The 16,708-nt window shown below is 36.3% G+C and overlaps 2 protein-coding genes across 2 annotated transcripts in view; one reads left to right on the top strand and one right to left on the bottom strand.

Annotated features, from left to right (window-relative positions):
- The window catches only part of LOC111517604 (vascular non-inflammatory molecule 3), a 30,842-nt gene extending 16,807 nt beyond the window's left edge, over positions 1–14,035 (top strand). The window contains exons 6-9 of the mRNA XM_074181305.1: positions 1,160–1,371; positions 6,628–6,848; positions 7,397–7,563; positions 11,402–14,035. Coding sequence (XP_074037406.1) covers positions 1,160–1,371; positions 6,628–6,848; positions 7,397–7,563; positions 11,402–11,813 — 1,012 coding nt within the window. The 3' untranslated portion in view covers positions 11,814–14,035. The remainder of the gene's footprint in view (positions 1–1,159; positions 1,372–6,627; positions 6,849–7,396; positions 7,564–11,401) is intronic.
- Positions 1–16,708, bottom strand: part of COX8 (Cytochrome c oxidase subunit 8) — a 324,402-nt gene that overhangs the window by 62,039 nt on the left and 245,655 nt on the right. The gene's annotated exons all lie outside the window — the stretch shown is intronic.

Genomic DNA, 16,708 nt, shown 5'->3' with positions numbered 1-16,708 from the left:
TTTTCAAGAAGTAATTCATGATTAATGGTGTCGAAAGCCCTAGTAAGATCAAAATATAGGCAGACTGGAAATTGCTTCTCATTTAGGTTCATATATACGTGATCACAGAGTTCATTTATCGCAGTAGATGTTGATCTTTTCTGCCTAAAGCCGTGCTGGAAATCAGGAATAATTTTGTACTGTAGCTATAATCAATTATTTTTGCTAGTTGTGATTGCAGACATACGTTTCTGTAGTTTTTTACTTCATTTTTTGATCCTTTGTTTTTATAGATCGGGACAGATTTTGATATTTTGAGCGCATCCGGATAAATCCCTTCACAGAATGATTTGTCTATAATGTCACTGACATGTATTTCATCTACACCTGGAGTTGGCGTTTTTGTTGTTTTTTTTATAATCTCTTGAACCTCCATTGGGGTTGTCGAGTATAGAAATAAACTATTGTTAAAAAATGATGCTAATTTTATATCTTTTTTTGGCTCGATTTTCTCAATATTTATGAAGAAATCATTGAAGTAATTACCAATTGCTTCCCTATCTATTATTATATCATTGTTGTTAGTGAGTTCAATTGTATTTCTAGTTTTTGTGATGTTTCTACTTTCATTAATAATTTTCCAGCTCTCCTTGTTTACATTACTTGCATTCAAGATTCGTTTATTATTGTACTCTGTTTTAGTTTTTTTTATTAGCTCTTCATATAGGTATTTAAGTTGTTTGTATTTGTTTTTTATGACTTCATTATTAGTAGACTTAACTATTTTACACATATCACATACCATTTGATGTAGCTCTTTGATGTCCCTTTGATATCGTCTTTTCTCAAAACACCGCCGCTACTACACCCCTCAAGATGGCAAATGAGGGAATAATCATAAAACTTTTTACATTTTATTCACTTCAAGTTTTGACAGTCTGATAATATCACAGTCTGCTTTTTCACGATGCCAGTGCAAACTTATCATGAAAAAACTACCGTCGTAGAATAATTCTAAAATAAACACTGCACCAGAACTGCAACATTCTTGTCGACTGTCGTTTCACCAACTAAGTTGGCGTCAACTGGAGATGATCTATACTGTATAGTTTATCAGAGCAGTGTTTGTTTTGGATTGAAAATATTGTTGAAGGTCCAGCTGATGTTGTTATTTTTATAGATGTCGAAAACGACACTTGTACAGAGAAACTCCTTTCTCTGCGCCACCAGCGGACGATAAGGCGTGCGTTTTCGATGCGAAAATCAATGCTGCTACCGTCACATTTTCCGTTTTGTTCGACACCGATATGCTCTACGAGATTCCAAAAGAATTGAAACACGATAATATCATCATGACAACTTCGATTGTAAATAGTCTGCCACTCGAATTTGGTGAGTATAATAAACAAGATGAGAATATACGCGATTTTAGTTTTTTTTACATTTTCAAGGGTTGTCCAATTTCCTGCTGAAGGGCTGAAGTCATTTATCCAAACTCTACAGTGGTAGTGATTTCAGAACACATTTCAGTCCATTCACCACTAACAGTCATACTGTGGCTCTGTGCCTAGATCCCTGACTTTGTTAACAGATGGAGCCACAGTAACTTTATTGGGAACCTTTATTATTGAGCCTAGAAATGAACATACAATAAAATTTAATTAAATTTGGATAGATATATAAAACAATCTTCCTTCACACTACAAACCAATTACACTACTTCCAGTCATTGCAAAAATTGTAGAAAAATAATGGCAATGAGAATGATAAATTATTAAAATCTTGAGCGACAGACAGTTTGGATTCAGGAAAGGAAGAAGCACGTCGAAAGCATTGCTCGAATTAGTCGATTTCATAATTGAAGGTTTCGAAAACAAAGAATCAATACTTGGCATTATGTTAGATCCATTCGACCCTCCACCGCAACCCGCAAGGGTTTATTGCGGCGCACACCTATTCACACTCGACACAATAAACCCAGCTTCTTAACGAAGCCGATTAGTTTGTATGGTGAGTGGTCTTTCAGGTCCGATGGTAAGAGTACGGCTCTGCCGATCTCTAAAAACCTTATTCGGTCCCCAGCGGGGTAGACACAAAGTATGTGCTCTGCTGTTTCATCATTTTTCCAAACAGAGGCGACACACACTGTCTTCCGACAGTTCGAGTCTCTGCATATGATGATTCAAATGACAGTGACCTGTAAGGAGGCCTGTTAGACATTGTAGTTCATTCCCACTGTAGTCCAACAACTGTTTGGTATCAAGCTTCGAAGGGTTAATAAACGCCTTGGAATGAGCCATTCCTGGAAGATTCTGCCGGTAGTCCATAAATCTTCTTGCCATCCATGTGTTCAATGTTTGTTTGGCAATGACATGCCAATGACAGGTTCTGGTCCGATGAAGCTGCTTGCAGCACCCTCCTTTGCAATGGAATCAGCAGCCTCATTGCCTTCCAGGCCAGTATGGCCAGGAATCCAGACCAGAGACAATCGGTTAAGTCTTCCTATCGAGGACAGTCGTTTTTGGCAATTTGCTACCAATTTAGACGCTGCTCAGTAGAAGCCAAGAGCTTCCAACGCCGCTTGATTGTCCGAGAATATTCATATTGACTTGTGTATGAGATTGGATTCTTCCAATCTCTCTGCACACAATTCAATAGCGTAAATTTCCGCTTGAAATACAGTCGCATAGGTTTCTACGCAGGTTGATATCTCTGTCCTGGGTCTGCGACTGAAAACACCTGCACCAGAACCGGAAGGTGTTTTTGATCCATCTGTGAACCAACAACTATCTGCTCTTAATATTTCCTTCTCCTGGAGGATCCAGTCCTCTCTACTCGGGAACAGTACTTTATAAGGCAGTTCGTAGTTGATAGTTGGAGGCATAAAGTCAGAGGTCATTTCAAGAATGCTGTGACTTCCAGTGTCAACCAACAGTCTGTTGCATTAAATTGTTCTAGCCTCTCTGTCCAGAAAAATGTGGAGAGGAGGACATACAGTCTTGTTTCCTTTATTCTAATATTTTGTTATATGCGGACGACTTGAAAATATTTTAAAAAATTACCTCCATAAGAGACTGTTTAAAAATTCAGGAAGACCTTGCCAGATTTGTAATATATTGTGATATGAATAAGCTGAAACTCAACGTGGAAAAATGTACATGTATTTCGTTTTATAGAAATCATTCACCCATATTGTTTCAGTATTTGTTGAATAGTATTGCATTAAATAGAGTAGAATATATCAAGGACCTTGGAGTATACTTTGATACAAAATTGAATTTCAATCGCCATGTTGAATATGTCATAAATAGAAGCAACAGAACACTGGGTTTCTTCAATAGAATGTGCAGAGACTTCAACAACGAAGCCGCTATTAAAACTATCTATTATGCATTTGTTTATAGCAAGTTGAATTTCGCTAGCATTATATGGAATCCTTGCTATAATACATTCAAATTGCGTTTAGAACGACTGCAAAATAGGTTTGTTAGACATCTTCATTTCCGAATCACTAATGTCTATGTAACTCACGGTATTAATGAAATCCGTAACTATTATAACATTCAGCCTCTAGAACAACGGAGAATCACTTCGGATCTAGTGTTTGGCTATAAAATTTTAACGAATCTTATTGACTCGCCTGAGTTGATAGCAATGATGTCCTTTCATGTACCCCAGAGAAACACAAGGAATAAATATTTATTAGCTACTTCCACATAAAACACCAATGTGGGGAAAAACTCTCCAATAAATAGAATTACAGACTCATTCAACAGATACTGTTCCAATTTGGACGTTTTCTCCATGTCCTTACAAATGTATAAAAGTAACATAAGGAAAATATTCAATTTTTAATCATTTATGTTTTAGGTTAAGCATTTAGATCATTTACCTGTTGAACTAAAATACAGATTGTTAGCACAATCTGTATTTTAGTGGATACTTGTTTGGGTTCTTTACCTGTATGTGTCCCGAATTTAGAATGAATAAATAAATAAATAAAGGAGGTACATCTAGAAGGATCTCCATAGCCGCTGACGGTGTGGTACTGATGGCATCACTGATGGTCAGACAAGCCTGTCTCTTTGAGCCAGAGAGCTTCGCCTGGGCCTTTTCCTAACACTTGGCATACTCCTCGATCTGAGCAAGGCGTTCGATTGCGTCTTTACTGACATTTTATTGGAAAAACTGAGATACTATGCCTTTGTAAACATAGCACACAATCTTCTAGCATCATATTTAAATGAGAGAAAAAGAGAAATCTGTTTTATGTAATGAAGGATTCAATAGCTTACAAACGATCTTAAATGGTGTTCCACAAGATAGTGTGCTTGGGCCTCTACTTTTTTGATGTATATCAATGACCTGCCAAATTCAATGACAATGTTCACAATGTTATTCGACGATGACCTTCGCTATTTGTAAAAAAAATATTGTAGAGTCATCACAGTTAGAAAAGCGAGTTATTCGGGAAGTTACGGATTGGTTCAATGCGAATAGCACATGTGTGAGTAAAAGCAAGACCCAGTTATGTTGTCGTTGTCTCATAATCCCTCTGATAATGTGAAATGTCTTGGTATAACTTTTGATTCAAAGTGAATTTGGGAACCCCATGCTGCAAGGTCGTGCAAATGAAAAATAGAGTCTGTAATGAAGCTACCCATACCGCTTATTATGCAATGTTTCATAGTTTCTTAACTTATGGATTGATAAACTGGGCCAGATCTGTTCATATCTCGAGAATATTTACAATTCAAAAACGAGCAATCAGAGCTTCAGCTGGAATAGTTTGAATGGAGAGTTGAAAGAATTAGTTCATAAAGTTCAATATATCAACTTTGCCATTATGTGTAATATACTGCAATTTGATACCCATTAAAAAAAATTACAAAAGTTTACTACAAATGGAAACAACCATTCGTATAATACTAGGAACAAGGATAATACTAGAACACCAAACCAAATACTAGAAATAACAAGATGTAACTCATACATATCGTTGTACAACTCACTGCCCCAATCAATGAAAAATGCAGCCCTCACTAATTTCAAAAGGAAACTTAAAAAACATCTCTCAGAGAATGCGTCTGACATCAGCTTTATTGACTGACTATCGTTAATGTGGATACTATCTCTATGCATCTCTGTTTTTTCATTTATATAATTATTTACTTTATTTTGTATTACATACAATTTTAATGAACTACCTCCTTCTTTTCTGTAATTTCAATGGTAATTTACATTCATATTATATATTATTGACTTGTCATAGAACTGAGGTGTAATAATTATATGACCAATAAAAAACTAATCTAATCATCCAGGGCTGGATTTAGGGGAGTGCAGGCGGGGCTACTGCCCCGGGGCTTTCACAGGAGAGGGGCCAGCAACTTTTACGTTTTTCCTCTCAAACAATTCTTTTTGAATTTTTACTAGGAATTCTTGCACAAACATAATAATATTGATATCGGTATATCAGGAAACCCCGATTGCAAGTTTCCATTAACTAATAATTTTTGATTTGATCCGGCATTTCAGTTGCAATTAATTTTCTTGTAGCTCAAAATTTTGAAAATTATTTAACAAAATCACTTGAATGTAAATTTTTAAGTGATACTATCTATTGAACGCGTCGATTTTCGCCTGCTTCCCCCTTTTTTAAAATTTTAATTGTCTTAGCGGGAAGTTTAAATAAAAAAATTAAGGGATCCATCAGGTTTCCTTTTTCTTATATATATTTAAGAGTAATTAGTTTTGAACTACTATTTTTTTTTATAGCAAAAAAATTAGAGGCCTCCCCTTCTCCGTTGCCCCAGGGCATCCAGACTTACAACATGACAACATGGTAAATCCCCTGAAAGTTGTCTATTCTATTATCGAAGTTGTCTATTTTATTATCGAAGTTGTCTAATTTATTATCGAAGTATCCCTTCTTACTCTTATTTTTCTACCGATTCGCAAACCTGTTGATGTTTTTAGATTGCAAATGAACATATTATACAGTTTTCCTACACCTTGAAAAAACATTTTCTTGCTACACAGACTTGATTAGTATTTGTGTGTATATATGTTTATGTATATGTGCATTATTATGTATATCATTTTTTACATTATTTTCATTAACTCCATGCACTCACATTCGTAACGATTTTAAAAACTATTTATAGATATATATTATAATATTGAGAAATAACATATCTGTGAATACTGTTTTTGGTCATTCCCGTGTGTATTCCTTCTAAATAAATAAATAAATGTATGTTTTTCATATAATTTTCAAGAATATCATATCTGTTCATTTGTTAACTTTGTATAAAGCTTTATTGACGAATAAATTGGGATGAGTTTTTTTTTTTTTGAGGGTTGTTGTTCGTAGGGATGATAGCTGGTTAACGGAAATTTTTTTTTTCAACAGGCCTACCATTACAATTTGCCGACATTCCCTGTAAATTAGCTTCACATCTACTTTAATTTTCCTTTTATCAATACGATCTTCCGCGAGGACCTTCAAGACGTCCAAAGGGATCAAGTCGGGTGATCTTGCAGACCACCTGACAGAATCACAAGTTCCAATCCATAATTTAATTATCAACTATGAGGTATCATTGGATTGAATTGTATTGTATATCTGTGTTGGAAATATTTCAGGCCTCAGTTTAGAAGCTGGCTTCTCAGTAGGAAACGACGTAAACCTGTTGGTGTCTGGGTTTTGGGACGCCAAGAATAATTACGGAGGGTCAGGTATTTACCACAGAAATGGAACCAGTGTTGTTGGCATGAGTGCTGAAGGAGTTCCCGATGCTCTGAACGGAAGTACAATACTCATAGAGCAGATGCAGTTGAAGCCTCGCGATAGTCGAAAAGTAAATGTAAGTAAATCCTCAATTGAAGTGTTGTGTTATTGTTTAGTTTGTTGACATTTCGTCAAGGAAATACTTGATGTTTTGGGTCTATTGTAATGAAAATATTGAGAAATAATAAGAGTTTGGTCTGAAAGTAACTAAACCTGAAATTTTTAAAGTGATTACCCGAAAAACCATAAGTTAGAGTAGTAGAGTTTTATGTTATTGAAAGAGGACCGATAGTTTTGAGCTACAAAATAAGAAACTTCGTCATTGGAGTTGCCGATAAAAACACTGAAGCAGAGTTGGAATATTTCAGTCACTCTACTCTTTGCTCTAAATTTGATTATTTACTCTTATCATATTCAATATGACATTAGGCGACCGTACAATCAATGTCGGTGACTTGGTTGACTTTTGGTTCATAGATTTTTAATAGTTTTGGTTAGTTTTGGACCAAATGTTAAATGTTTGAATATCTACGTGAATCACCAGAACAAATTCACCAACAAAACAATTTCACCAGATTCTCAGACATTCCTTTATTCTGACTCTCTTTACATGATTATTTCCAGTTCGAAGCCAAACCTTATGGAACAATTCAGCCTCAGAATGTGAATTATAAAAAAATCGAAGGATTGGGCGACATGAATAAGACGGTTAGCGAGAAATGTTTGAATGACAACAGTTTGTGTTGCAAATTCAAAGCAGAAGTTGATCAGGAATCCATCGCTCCCTACAGGTTAGTAAACCTACTAAACAAAAACTATTTCCGGGTCTTGTTTGCTACCGTCTACAGGTTTTTTTGCTAGACGTTTCACCTACAATCACGGTAGACCTGTACTGAGGCCAAACGGAGACCTTACCGTAGCCTCATCGCAATGTGGAAGAAACATCAATTAATAAAAATCTTTAGACAGTGCTTACAGTGAACGTTTGTTATCAAAAAATACACATATGAACTGAAAATCTATCAGCTGGATTTAATAGTCCCGTGACCCGTTAGGTCAGGATTTCAGAGTCTGACATAATTTGTGTAAAAAGGAATCATTTTCAGTATTTGTTGATAAAAAAGCTAATAGTTTGACATCATTTGCCGCCGAGAAGACAACTATTAACTTTTTTTTTTCAAATGCAAAGGGGGGAGTCTTGCTACATATCGTAAGAACGAAGGTATTTCAATTCTCTTTACCAGTGTTTATCAATCTTTTTCATAACGCGACTCCTACACTTCCCTGTATAATATAGGTTTTATTTTCATTACATAACATATAACCAGAACCGTATGTACGGTTATTCTATTATTTGAAACCTTTGGTGTTTTTGGATCTCATGCTTCTGAATTGTTGAAAGAAATCGGTAGAAGAATGATGAATCCTACCTTTGACAACCTAGCCTATTCAGTTTTAATTCAAAGAATCAGTGTCGCCATTCAAAGGGATGATGCCACATCGAATGTCCACTCGAATCAGATGTTTTTTTTTCATGAACAACTTCAATTTTTAGACCACTTGAACTATATTGTGGTAAAGGAGGCAAAATGTCTTGGATTTATTCTACGACATGGTAAACATCTGTCCCTTCAAGTCTTAAGTCTCAGAAATCCTCAATCTCAATCTGTTGAGAAAAAGGAGGGAACACTTTGATCTAATTTTCATATACAAGTTACTGAATGGCTTAATTGTTGCTCCTGAAATTCAAGAAAATATTAATTTTAATGTCCCAAACAGAATTCTAAGGTCCAGCGATTTGTTTCACTTACGGTTTCATTCTACAAATTATGACTTACATAACCCTGTTGATCGTATACTTCGACTTATTAATGAAAGAAAATTGGAAGTAACTGGTATATCTCTCAGCAAATTCAAAAACAATCTCCTAACTGCATGGTAGTATTATGATATGTATTTTATAATAACTTAAGTTAATGTAATGTAGTATATTACTTTATTATATAATTGTTAATTGTATTTTCAAATGAAGGTGATCCCGTAAAATAAATAAATAAATAAATATTCCCGAACCTACAAATCTAATCATAATTTTCTATGAATAACGCATAATCAAGTAAGCATATTGACAAGTTCCCGATTTTCTCAGAAGATGTAGAGGAAAATAAACAAGTTCTGGAATAATCAGTCTCTTACAAATTCGAAAATATGAATCTAATTCAGTTTCAAGCAATTCAACTTCAAATTCCACACAATTGGATCAGTGATACATTCCTCAGTCAAAACCCTTGGACTTAATGGGTTGAAAAATATTGGTAACACCTGTTTCATGAACAGTAAAATCCAAAGCTCTCGCAGAAGTTATCAAGGAATTGTGGTCAGAAGATTCATCTGATAGAGCAGTAAACACAGTGTCCTTAAAAAGTCAGATCCAGAGTTTTGCTCCTCGTTTCATGTGTCATGGGCATTAAGACCCCCAGGAGTTCCTTCGTTATATTTTAGAAGGTTTACATGATAACGTTAATAGAATTAACGGATATTAACGAAAAAGTGAGCGACAGCGGAAAAGCACAAGAGTCATGGCTGATTTATTTGAGTACTTATAATTCTAAGATTGTAGATAATTTCGTTGGTCAAATAAAATCCACGATGAAGTGCACACACTGTGGACACTCATTTGTAACCTTCGATCCTTTCTGGGATGGATTAGATATGAACAATTATGCAGCAGATGATGTGACTCCTTGTCGCTATAATCTATATGCACTTTCGAATCACAGTGGGTCTACTTACAGCGGACATTATACAGCATTCTGCAGACATCCCTATACTGGCACGTGACACGAATACAATGATTCACACGTGTCACTAATTTCACCAAAATCGCTTGTGGGTGGAGATGCATACATCCTCTTTTATGAAACGAAGGAAACGAGTACGTACCTTTGAGCGTTTTGAAAAGTTATTTTTGAACTGTTGATTTTAATGTTATAGTAGTAGTAGTAGTAGTATTTATTAACCATATTGAATACACTCAGTACAAATGGCAAGTCACAGAATAGGTATACTAACATAAATGAGTAAAATATATAAGTATATAAAATATAGAGATGTCGGGAATAACAATTACAAACTTATAACAACAAACAGCTTCACAAAAGGAACGTAAATATTAAAATAAACATATATCTGTACATAAATATTTGCTAACACAAACCACTTGTAAACATTCAGTGCTCGAAAAATTCTTCCATAGTGTAGAAGCAGTTTTCTAAAAGATATTTCTTTGTTTTGCTCTTGAAATTGTCATAGCTGCTAATGTCTTTAATAAGTTTTAGCAGCTTGTTGTGAATTTATATACAGTTATAGCTTTGGTATATCAAGAATAAATTTTCTTGAAGAGTAATTATTATTTCTTTCCTATATGTTGAATTCAGCAAAGTTATTTTTCACAAATGTTACGCATTTTAGGATAAATATGGAGTGGAATGGTAGAATACGGTGCTCTTTAAAATTGGATCTACAGGATTCCCTATCCTCCAAATTGAATATTAGTCTAATAAGTCTTTTGAGATATAAAAACTCTTTCGTACTCAGTTGATAGCCCCCATGTTGCAATATTATTTGATAAGTGGCTATATGCAAATGCATAGTAAAATTGGTTTCATTTGAACAATTGCATAATATGCTTTATTGAGCTGTTTACAAACAAAGTCTATATGAGAAGAGAAGCTGAGATCAGAGTCTAGCCAAGTACCGAGTAGTTTGACACTATCACTAAGATTCATATTGCTATAAAGATTTTCAGGAATTTTTTTCTTTATATGAAAATTTATATAAACCGTTTTATTCTTCGATTTTTCTGACACCATACTTCCATTTCAAGAAGAGTAAGTTTAATATTCCTCTGGAGTTCCTCAAGAGTATTTCCACAGATAGTAACTGTGGTATTGTCCGCAAACATTGTAACTTTTCCAACATTTATGTGGTTGGAAAGGTCGTTAACAAACAGAAGAAAAATTAACGGTCCCAGTACTGATCCTTGAGGTACGCCTGAAGAAACAGAACGCCTCTCTGATAATCGATGTTCCATTTTAACAATTATACTTCTGTTCTGAATGATATGTTTTTGTTGATATTAATATATGATATACCTGTGCATAACTGACTTTGGGGCTGTTTCAATCCTCTTTTGGGGAGAAATTTACGAATTATCATTTTTCCTAGACATTCATACACCAATAAATCCCCCACCGGTTATCCAAATTCAAAACGGTGAAGGGTGTTGTATAGAAAATTGAAATACCTCTCGAACAAAGGGTCACAAAACCCTCCATTCTATTAAAAAAAAAGATTACGCCCTCACTGCGATAGGTGATCTCATATCATTGGTTTTTCATGATCAAAAAATACCAAATATGATTCCTTTTCTTACAAATTTTGTCCGACTTTGATATTTGGCACGTTCAAAAATTGAGGAGGAGGACTACCTACTTCCAAACTGTACAGATATTTTAAAGCCGAAAATGTTGGAAACATCGATTATTGTAGACACTATGTTATTATTACTTTGTTTACAAAATACCCAGAGAGGCACTCATTTCATTAACGTGTTGATTTATTTCTCAGGTGGGTGGCGATATCCAACAAGACGACCATCTTAAACCAAACAGTCGATGTCTTCATTTGCGCCTTAGTAAAACCTACCGACGGCGCCAAACCGATCAAATTCCAGAAGGTCTCCATTTCCTCGAATTTGAGAAAATCCGAAGCTGCACAATCCTTACCCATAGCTTTGAGAAAAGACTTCGTTCCTGCCTCCTTTGTATATGAAGAGGCAGACGCGGGAACTTCCATTACTTTGAACGAAGAGGCGGAACTTCTAATGTTCGGCATCGTCCAAGTGATGCCCCACAAGAAAAGTCCATCATCTAATACGGCTCTAATCGTAGTAATCGTTCTGTTGGTTTTGGTGGTATTAGCGGTCGGAGGGTTTTTGATATGGCGCAAGAGGCAGAGGAAGAATAGGAGCGCTTTGTAGAGTGGGGAGAGAGTAAGAATTTGTTTGCTACTGTTTGGTTTTAGGTTGAAGTGTTGATACATAGGAGAGTTCCTCAAAATATTGTACATTTCGTCGTTTTTTCATCCGGGTATGGGGAATCTTAGTAGGCATGTTGCCTTTTGGGACCCATCGAGCAGAGTTTTTTGCGTTATTGATGTAATCTGTCGACCGCTAAAAAGGACTGATGTGAGTCTGTTCCAACGAAAAATTCGTATGGAGTTTATTCACATTCTACATTCCTGCTCATCAAATGGGTGTAGATCAGGAGTAACATTGCTTTTCGCACACATGAGTGATAGTAATGGTTTGTCTTTGTCAGAATTATATTTGTCCGAACACTATATGCCATCAACATCATTCATGGAGTTCTAAGAGCAATTTTGGTTTGCTTTATTTTTGTACCGCTGAAAAAGTTTGTTTTTAAAAACTACTTCCACGTTCGCTATCATTCGCACAAGTCCACCATCAGTATTTTCTTCCCAGCCAAGGTCTTCATTATCGTACTCGTCTTCATATGCACCAATATATGGATTTCGAAATTGATGGTTTCAACTTGAAGCTAATTACCCTCAGAAGGTTAAAGGAGACTGGAATAAATGTGTATTTTCTTTTTGTATCATTGATATTGATGTTTCAATATTTTGAGGGAATCAAATGCAACATAGCAAACAAACGAATAGTTCAAAGATGAAACCAAAAGCAAACGATAAGGTAACTTTACCCATTATAAGGTGCACCGCCATTTTGTGTTGTTATAGCGAGCAGAATTTCGATGTAAACTAAGCGCTAGTGGTCTGTTTATCATTGATAAAATGCATTCCTCACTTGTTTGGAATAACCTTTAATTATCTATATGTGATTAGATAACATACTCTAATATACAAATTGTCTGCTGATACTTATTGTATACTACATGTCATGATAACAGAAATATAGTTTTCTTTAGAAAGTGTCATGCAGAGAAATTGGAAAGGGTAATTGTCTTGTCTCGTCAATAGGTGTCAGGTGTGGGGTTTTATGCTAACACTCATGACGAGATTTAAATGCACTGGTAATATAAGTAATGTAGCTTTTAATATGAGAATTGAATATATTTATTTTTTTGGAATGTGCCCCTCTTAAACATATGAAAAATTTCTTCACGCGGTCGGTACTTTTAGGGACATGGATATAGTAGAAATATATTTATTTTTCGGGAGATTATTGAATACTCTGCGGTTTCTGTGAAGAACTTTTATATGGATATATATTTTTTAAATTAGGAAACGAATATATTTTGCTAGATCTGAAGGTATTATTATAATATTAGGCTAATTGCACACACACCGATTGTGGACGGCCGATTTTATACCGGTCGTCCAAATTCCAATAGTGAACCACATGTAGGAACGGGACCTTGCACACATACCTACCGCTGATCGACGCCGATCACCGGTCGGCGTGTGTGCAAGGTTCCGTACCCACATGTGGTTCACTATTGTAATTTGGACGACCGGTACAAAATCGGCCAATATTTTATTGGTAGCGGGTTCTTGCACACTCACCGGATTTTTATCGGTCAAACAATCAAGTTGCTTTGTTGTCGTAATTAGCACGCACTACCAAAACGAAGTTAATGCGTAGTAACTACAATTTCACCGAGCATTCGAGACTGGAATGGTCGGTAAAAAACCGGTGAGTATACAAAAGTGTATTTAGTCATGTACGCCACTACTTCCCAGTTCTGCCAGCGATACAGTGGCAGTGGACGGCTGCTCACCGGTATTTTACCGGCGACGATCACCGGTCGGCGTGTGTGCCAGGTCCCACATGTGGTTCACTATTGGAATTTGGACGACCGGTACAAAGTCGGCCGTCCAAAATCGGAGTGTGTGCAATTAGCGTTAGGGTGATATTTTTATATTGTGGTGCATAGTAATGAACGCATTTCTCTGTTCAAACGATAGGGTTTTTTGTATTCGGTTTTTTAGTATTGTTATTCATTTTGTAATTATATAGGTACTACAGAGATGTTGACAAATCCATTGCAGTACTTGTAAATTCATATAAATCAGTTAAATATGCCAAAATGTGAAGATATATATTTTTGACCAGTGATCTATCTATATAACTTATCTTATTCATGCACTAACACGAAACATTATTTACATAAAGTGACAATTACCAATTGACTGAAAAAATAAAAGGATATTTCAACCGAATCTGTGTTTTATTTCCAACAGCACATTCCCATATTATAGAAAACACTAACATCTTAAACTTTTACCCCACTTCTGCAGTATAACAAAATATAACACAAATTGGGGTGTGAATACATAAGCAATGATGATTGCATCTCTTTCTACGAAGACGTTATCTACGGAATCGACAAAAGATTCAATCCCCGAATATCGAGCATAAACGAGGGTCCCCAGGGCGGTCAGTTGCAAAGCCAAGCTTCGATATCGACTGCCGAACTAGATTTGTACTTTGCCTTTCACTGCAAGGCTACTCGAATTGATAAAAAAAATTGCATCAAATTTTGTGTAACAAATGGAATTGACTGCTCAAAAACACATAGAACGTTGATAGTAGCATACGGTGATTGTTAGGTTAGATCCAAAGTGAGTGGGTCTATTCGACCCTCCACCGCAACCCGCAAGGGTTTATTGTGGCTCACACCTATTCACACTCGACCAAATAAACCCAGCTTCTTAACGAAGTTGATTAGTGTGTATGGTGAGTGGTCTTTCATGTCAGATGGTAAGAGTACGGCTCTGCCCTACTCTATAAACCTGATTCTTTCCCCAGCGGGGCAGGCACAAAGTATATGCTCTGCTGTTTCATCGTTAATGAGGTAGTCGGATAGTCAAGGTGCAAGATTCTCACTACGATACCCGCGACAACCTTCCCATATGAGGGTTTTTGCAGGTGTTTGCAGGTGTTTTTGCAGGTGTGGCTGACGATGTCTTAGATTCAACCGTGCAGGGCTTTTTAGCTTTTGGTTTTGGTGAATCATCACTTGAGCGCGAACGTTTGCTAACCTGCTCATGGGGGGTATGTTTCTCCACCTGAGACAGTTATATCAGGTGTTCCTCAAGGAAGTATTTTAGGACCCCTACTGTTCACTGTTTATACCTCAACCTTCGTTGACGTACCTACTCATATTTTGTAAATATCATCTCTATGCGGACGATTCGCAGATATACTTCTCTTTTAGATACTCGGATTTGGTAGCTGCCACGGAGTCTATCAATCACGATTTGATTTCCTTGCATAAGGTATTTGTTGATCATGGACTGAAAATCAATCCTAACAAGTCGATGGCTCTACTTTTTGGAAATGATAATGCTTCAGATATATTGTCTGATAACGTTATATTCAAAATTGGAGACAAAAAATACCTATTAAAACTTCTTGTAAAAATTTGGGACTCACAGTTGATACAACACTTCGCTTCAAAGAACACGTTACTAATAAATTGAGAATCGCATACGCTTCTCTGAAGCTAATTTTTCCTCAAAGACACTTTTCATCAAAAGACCTCAAAAAAATGTTATGTGACACCTTGGTTCTTTCTCATTTTAATTATTGCGATGTTGTTTACAGTCCTTGCCTTAATCAAGTCGAAATTCGTCGTATACAGAAAGTACAGAACTCATGTGTTCGTCTAATTTGTGGTATTACAAAAGTCAGTCGTATATCAATTACTGATAAACTAAAAGAGCTTAAATGGCTAAATATGCACAACAGGCGACGTCATCATATAGCTTGCCAGTTTCATAATATATTTAAATCAAAGACTCCACCTTATTTACATGAAAAACTTTCTTATAGAACGGACATCCATAATTTGAAACCATTCTTACTATACCATCACACTGTAAAGAAATATACAAACGGTCCTTTTCCTACAATATGGCAGTCTGCATAAATAATTTGCATAAACTGGATGGATCATACCTACAACTATCGCCGTTGGTATTCAAATCCAAATTCAAAAACTACCTACTAAGTATTCAGTGAAGTCCTCAAAAATTGCTCTGCTCTCTCTCCCTAACTCTTACCTTCTTATGCTTTCCTTTCCCCTCCTTCTCTTTATTTACTTATCTTTACTCATTTAGTTTCGTTGATGTATTGATATCTGTTAAAACTGTAAATATCTCTTTGGCATTGGTGGAAGAACAGAAACGGTCTTCAACTGTTATCTGAACCAATAAGTCCAGCCATTTATTCATCAGAATATCATTTAATAGCACCACCACTAATGTATATTCTTCTGTTTTTTTCTTTGATGGGTAATAAATGTATTATTATTATTCTGCGTACGCCGCTCAAGAATTTGGTGCAAGGCGGTTTTATAAGGTACCCCGCTCCTAAGGAGACGACTCAGTCGTTTCCTGGTTGCACCACTAAACCTTTTTTTAGGTTCAGTTATTGGACCAGGAGTTGCAGAGTTGAGAAGCTCTCGCTCCTGAACTAAATTTACAGGGAGGTCAGTTGGAGTCGTAAGCTCGACATCTATCTCCTCTATATACTCAGCGTCAGAAAGGATTTTTAAGTTGACTCTGTCCATAAAAGTCCCACGAGTAGCTAGGGAAAGTAGGTCAATCACGGCAGAGCTCCGCATTACCGTGACAAGGCGATGCTACGACGAGAGGGCGCCTGGTATCTTGAAGGTTCCGTAGTGACAGCTGATAGGCCCAGCGTCATTCATCCTCTCGGCACGGATACACACACCTTATTAGGATTGAGCCATTGTTGGGATGCCAGTCAGTTGAGGGAATAACAGAACCACAAGTGATTCTGTCATTCCCGTATACAGCGGGGCTACGTGGAAGCAGGCATCCGACGGCCGGTAGGCACAGTGGTTCAGGCAGTGAAAGATGAACAAG

Source organism: Leptinotarsa decemlineata, unplaced genomic scaffold, assembly GCF_025532065.1.
Source record: "Leptinotarsa decemlineata unplaced genomic scaffold, Ldec_3_MD MMD2_tig00026307_RagTag_RagTag, whole genome shotgun sequence".
Lineage (NCBI taxonomy): Eukaryota > Metazoa > Arthropoda > Insecta > Coleoptera > Chrysomelidae > Leptinotarsa > Leptinotarsa decemlineata.
This window is presented reverse-complemented; position numbering and strand designations above follow the sequence as displayed.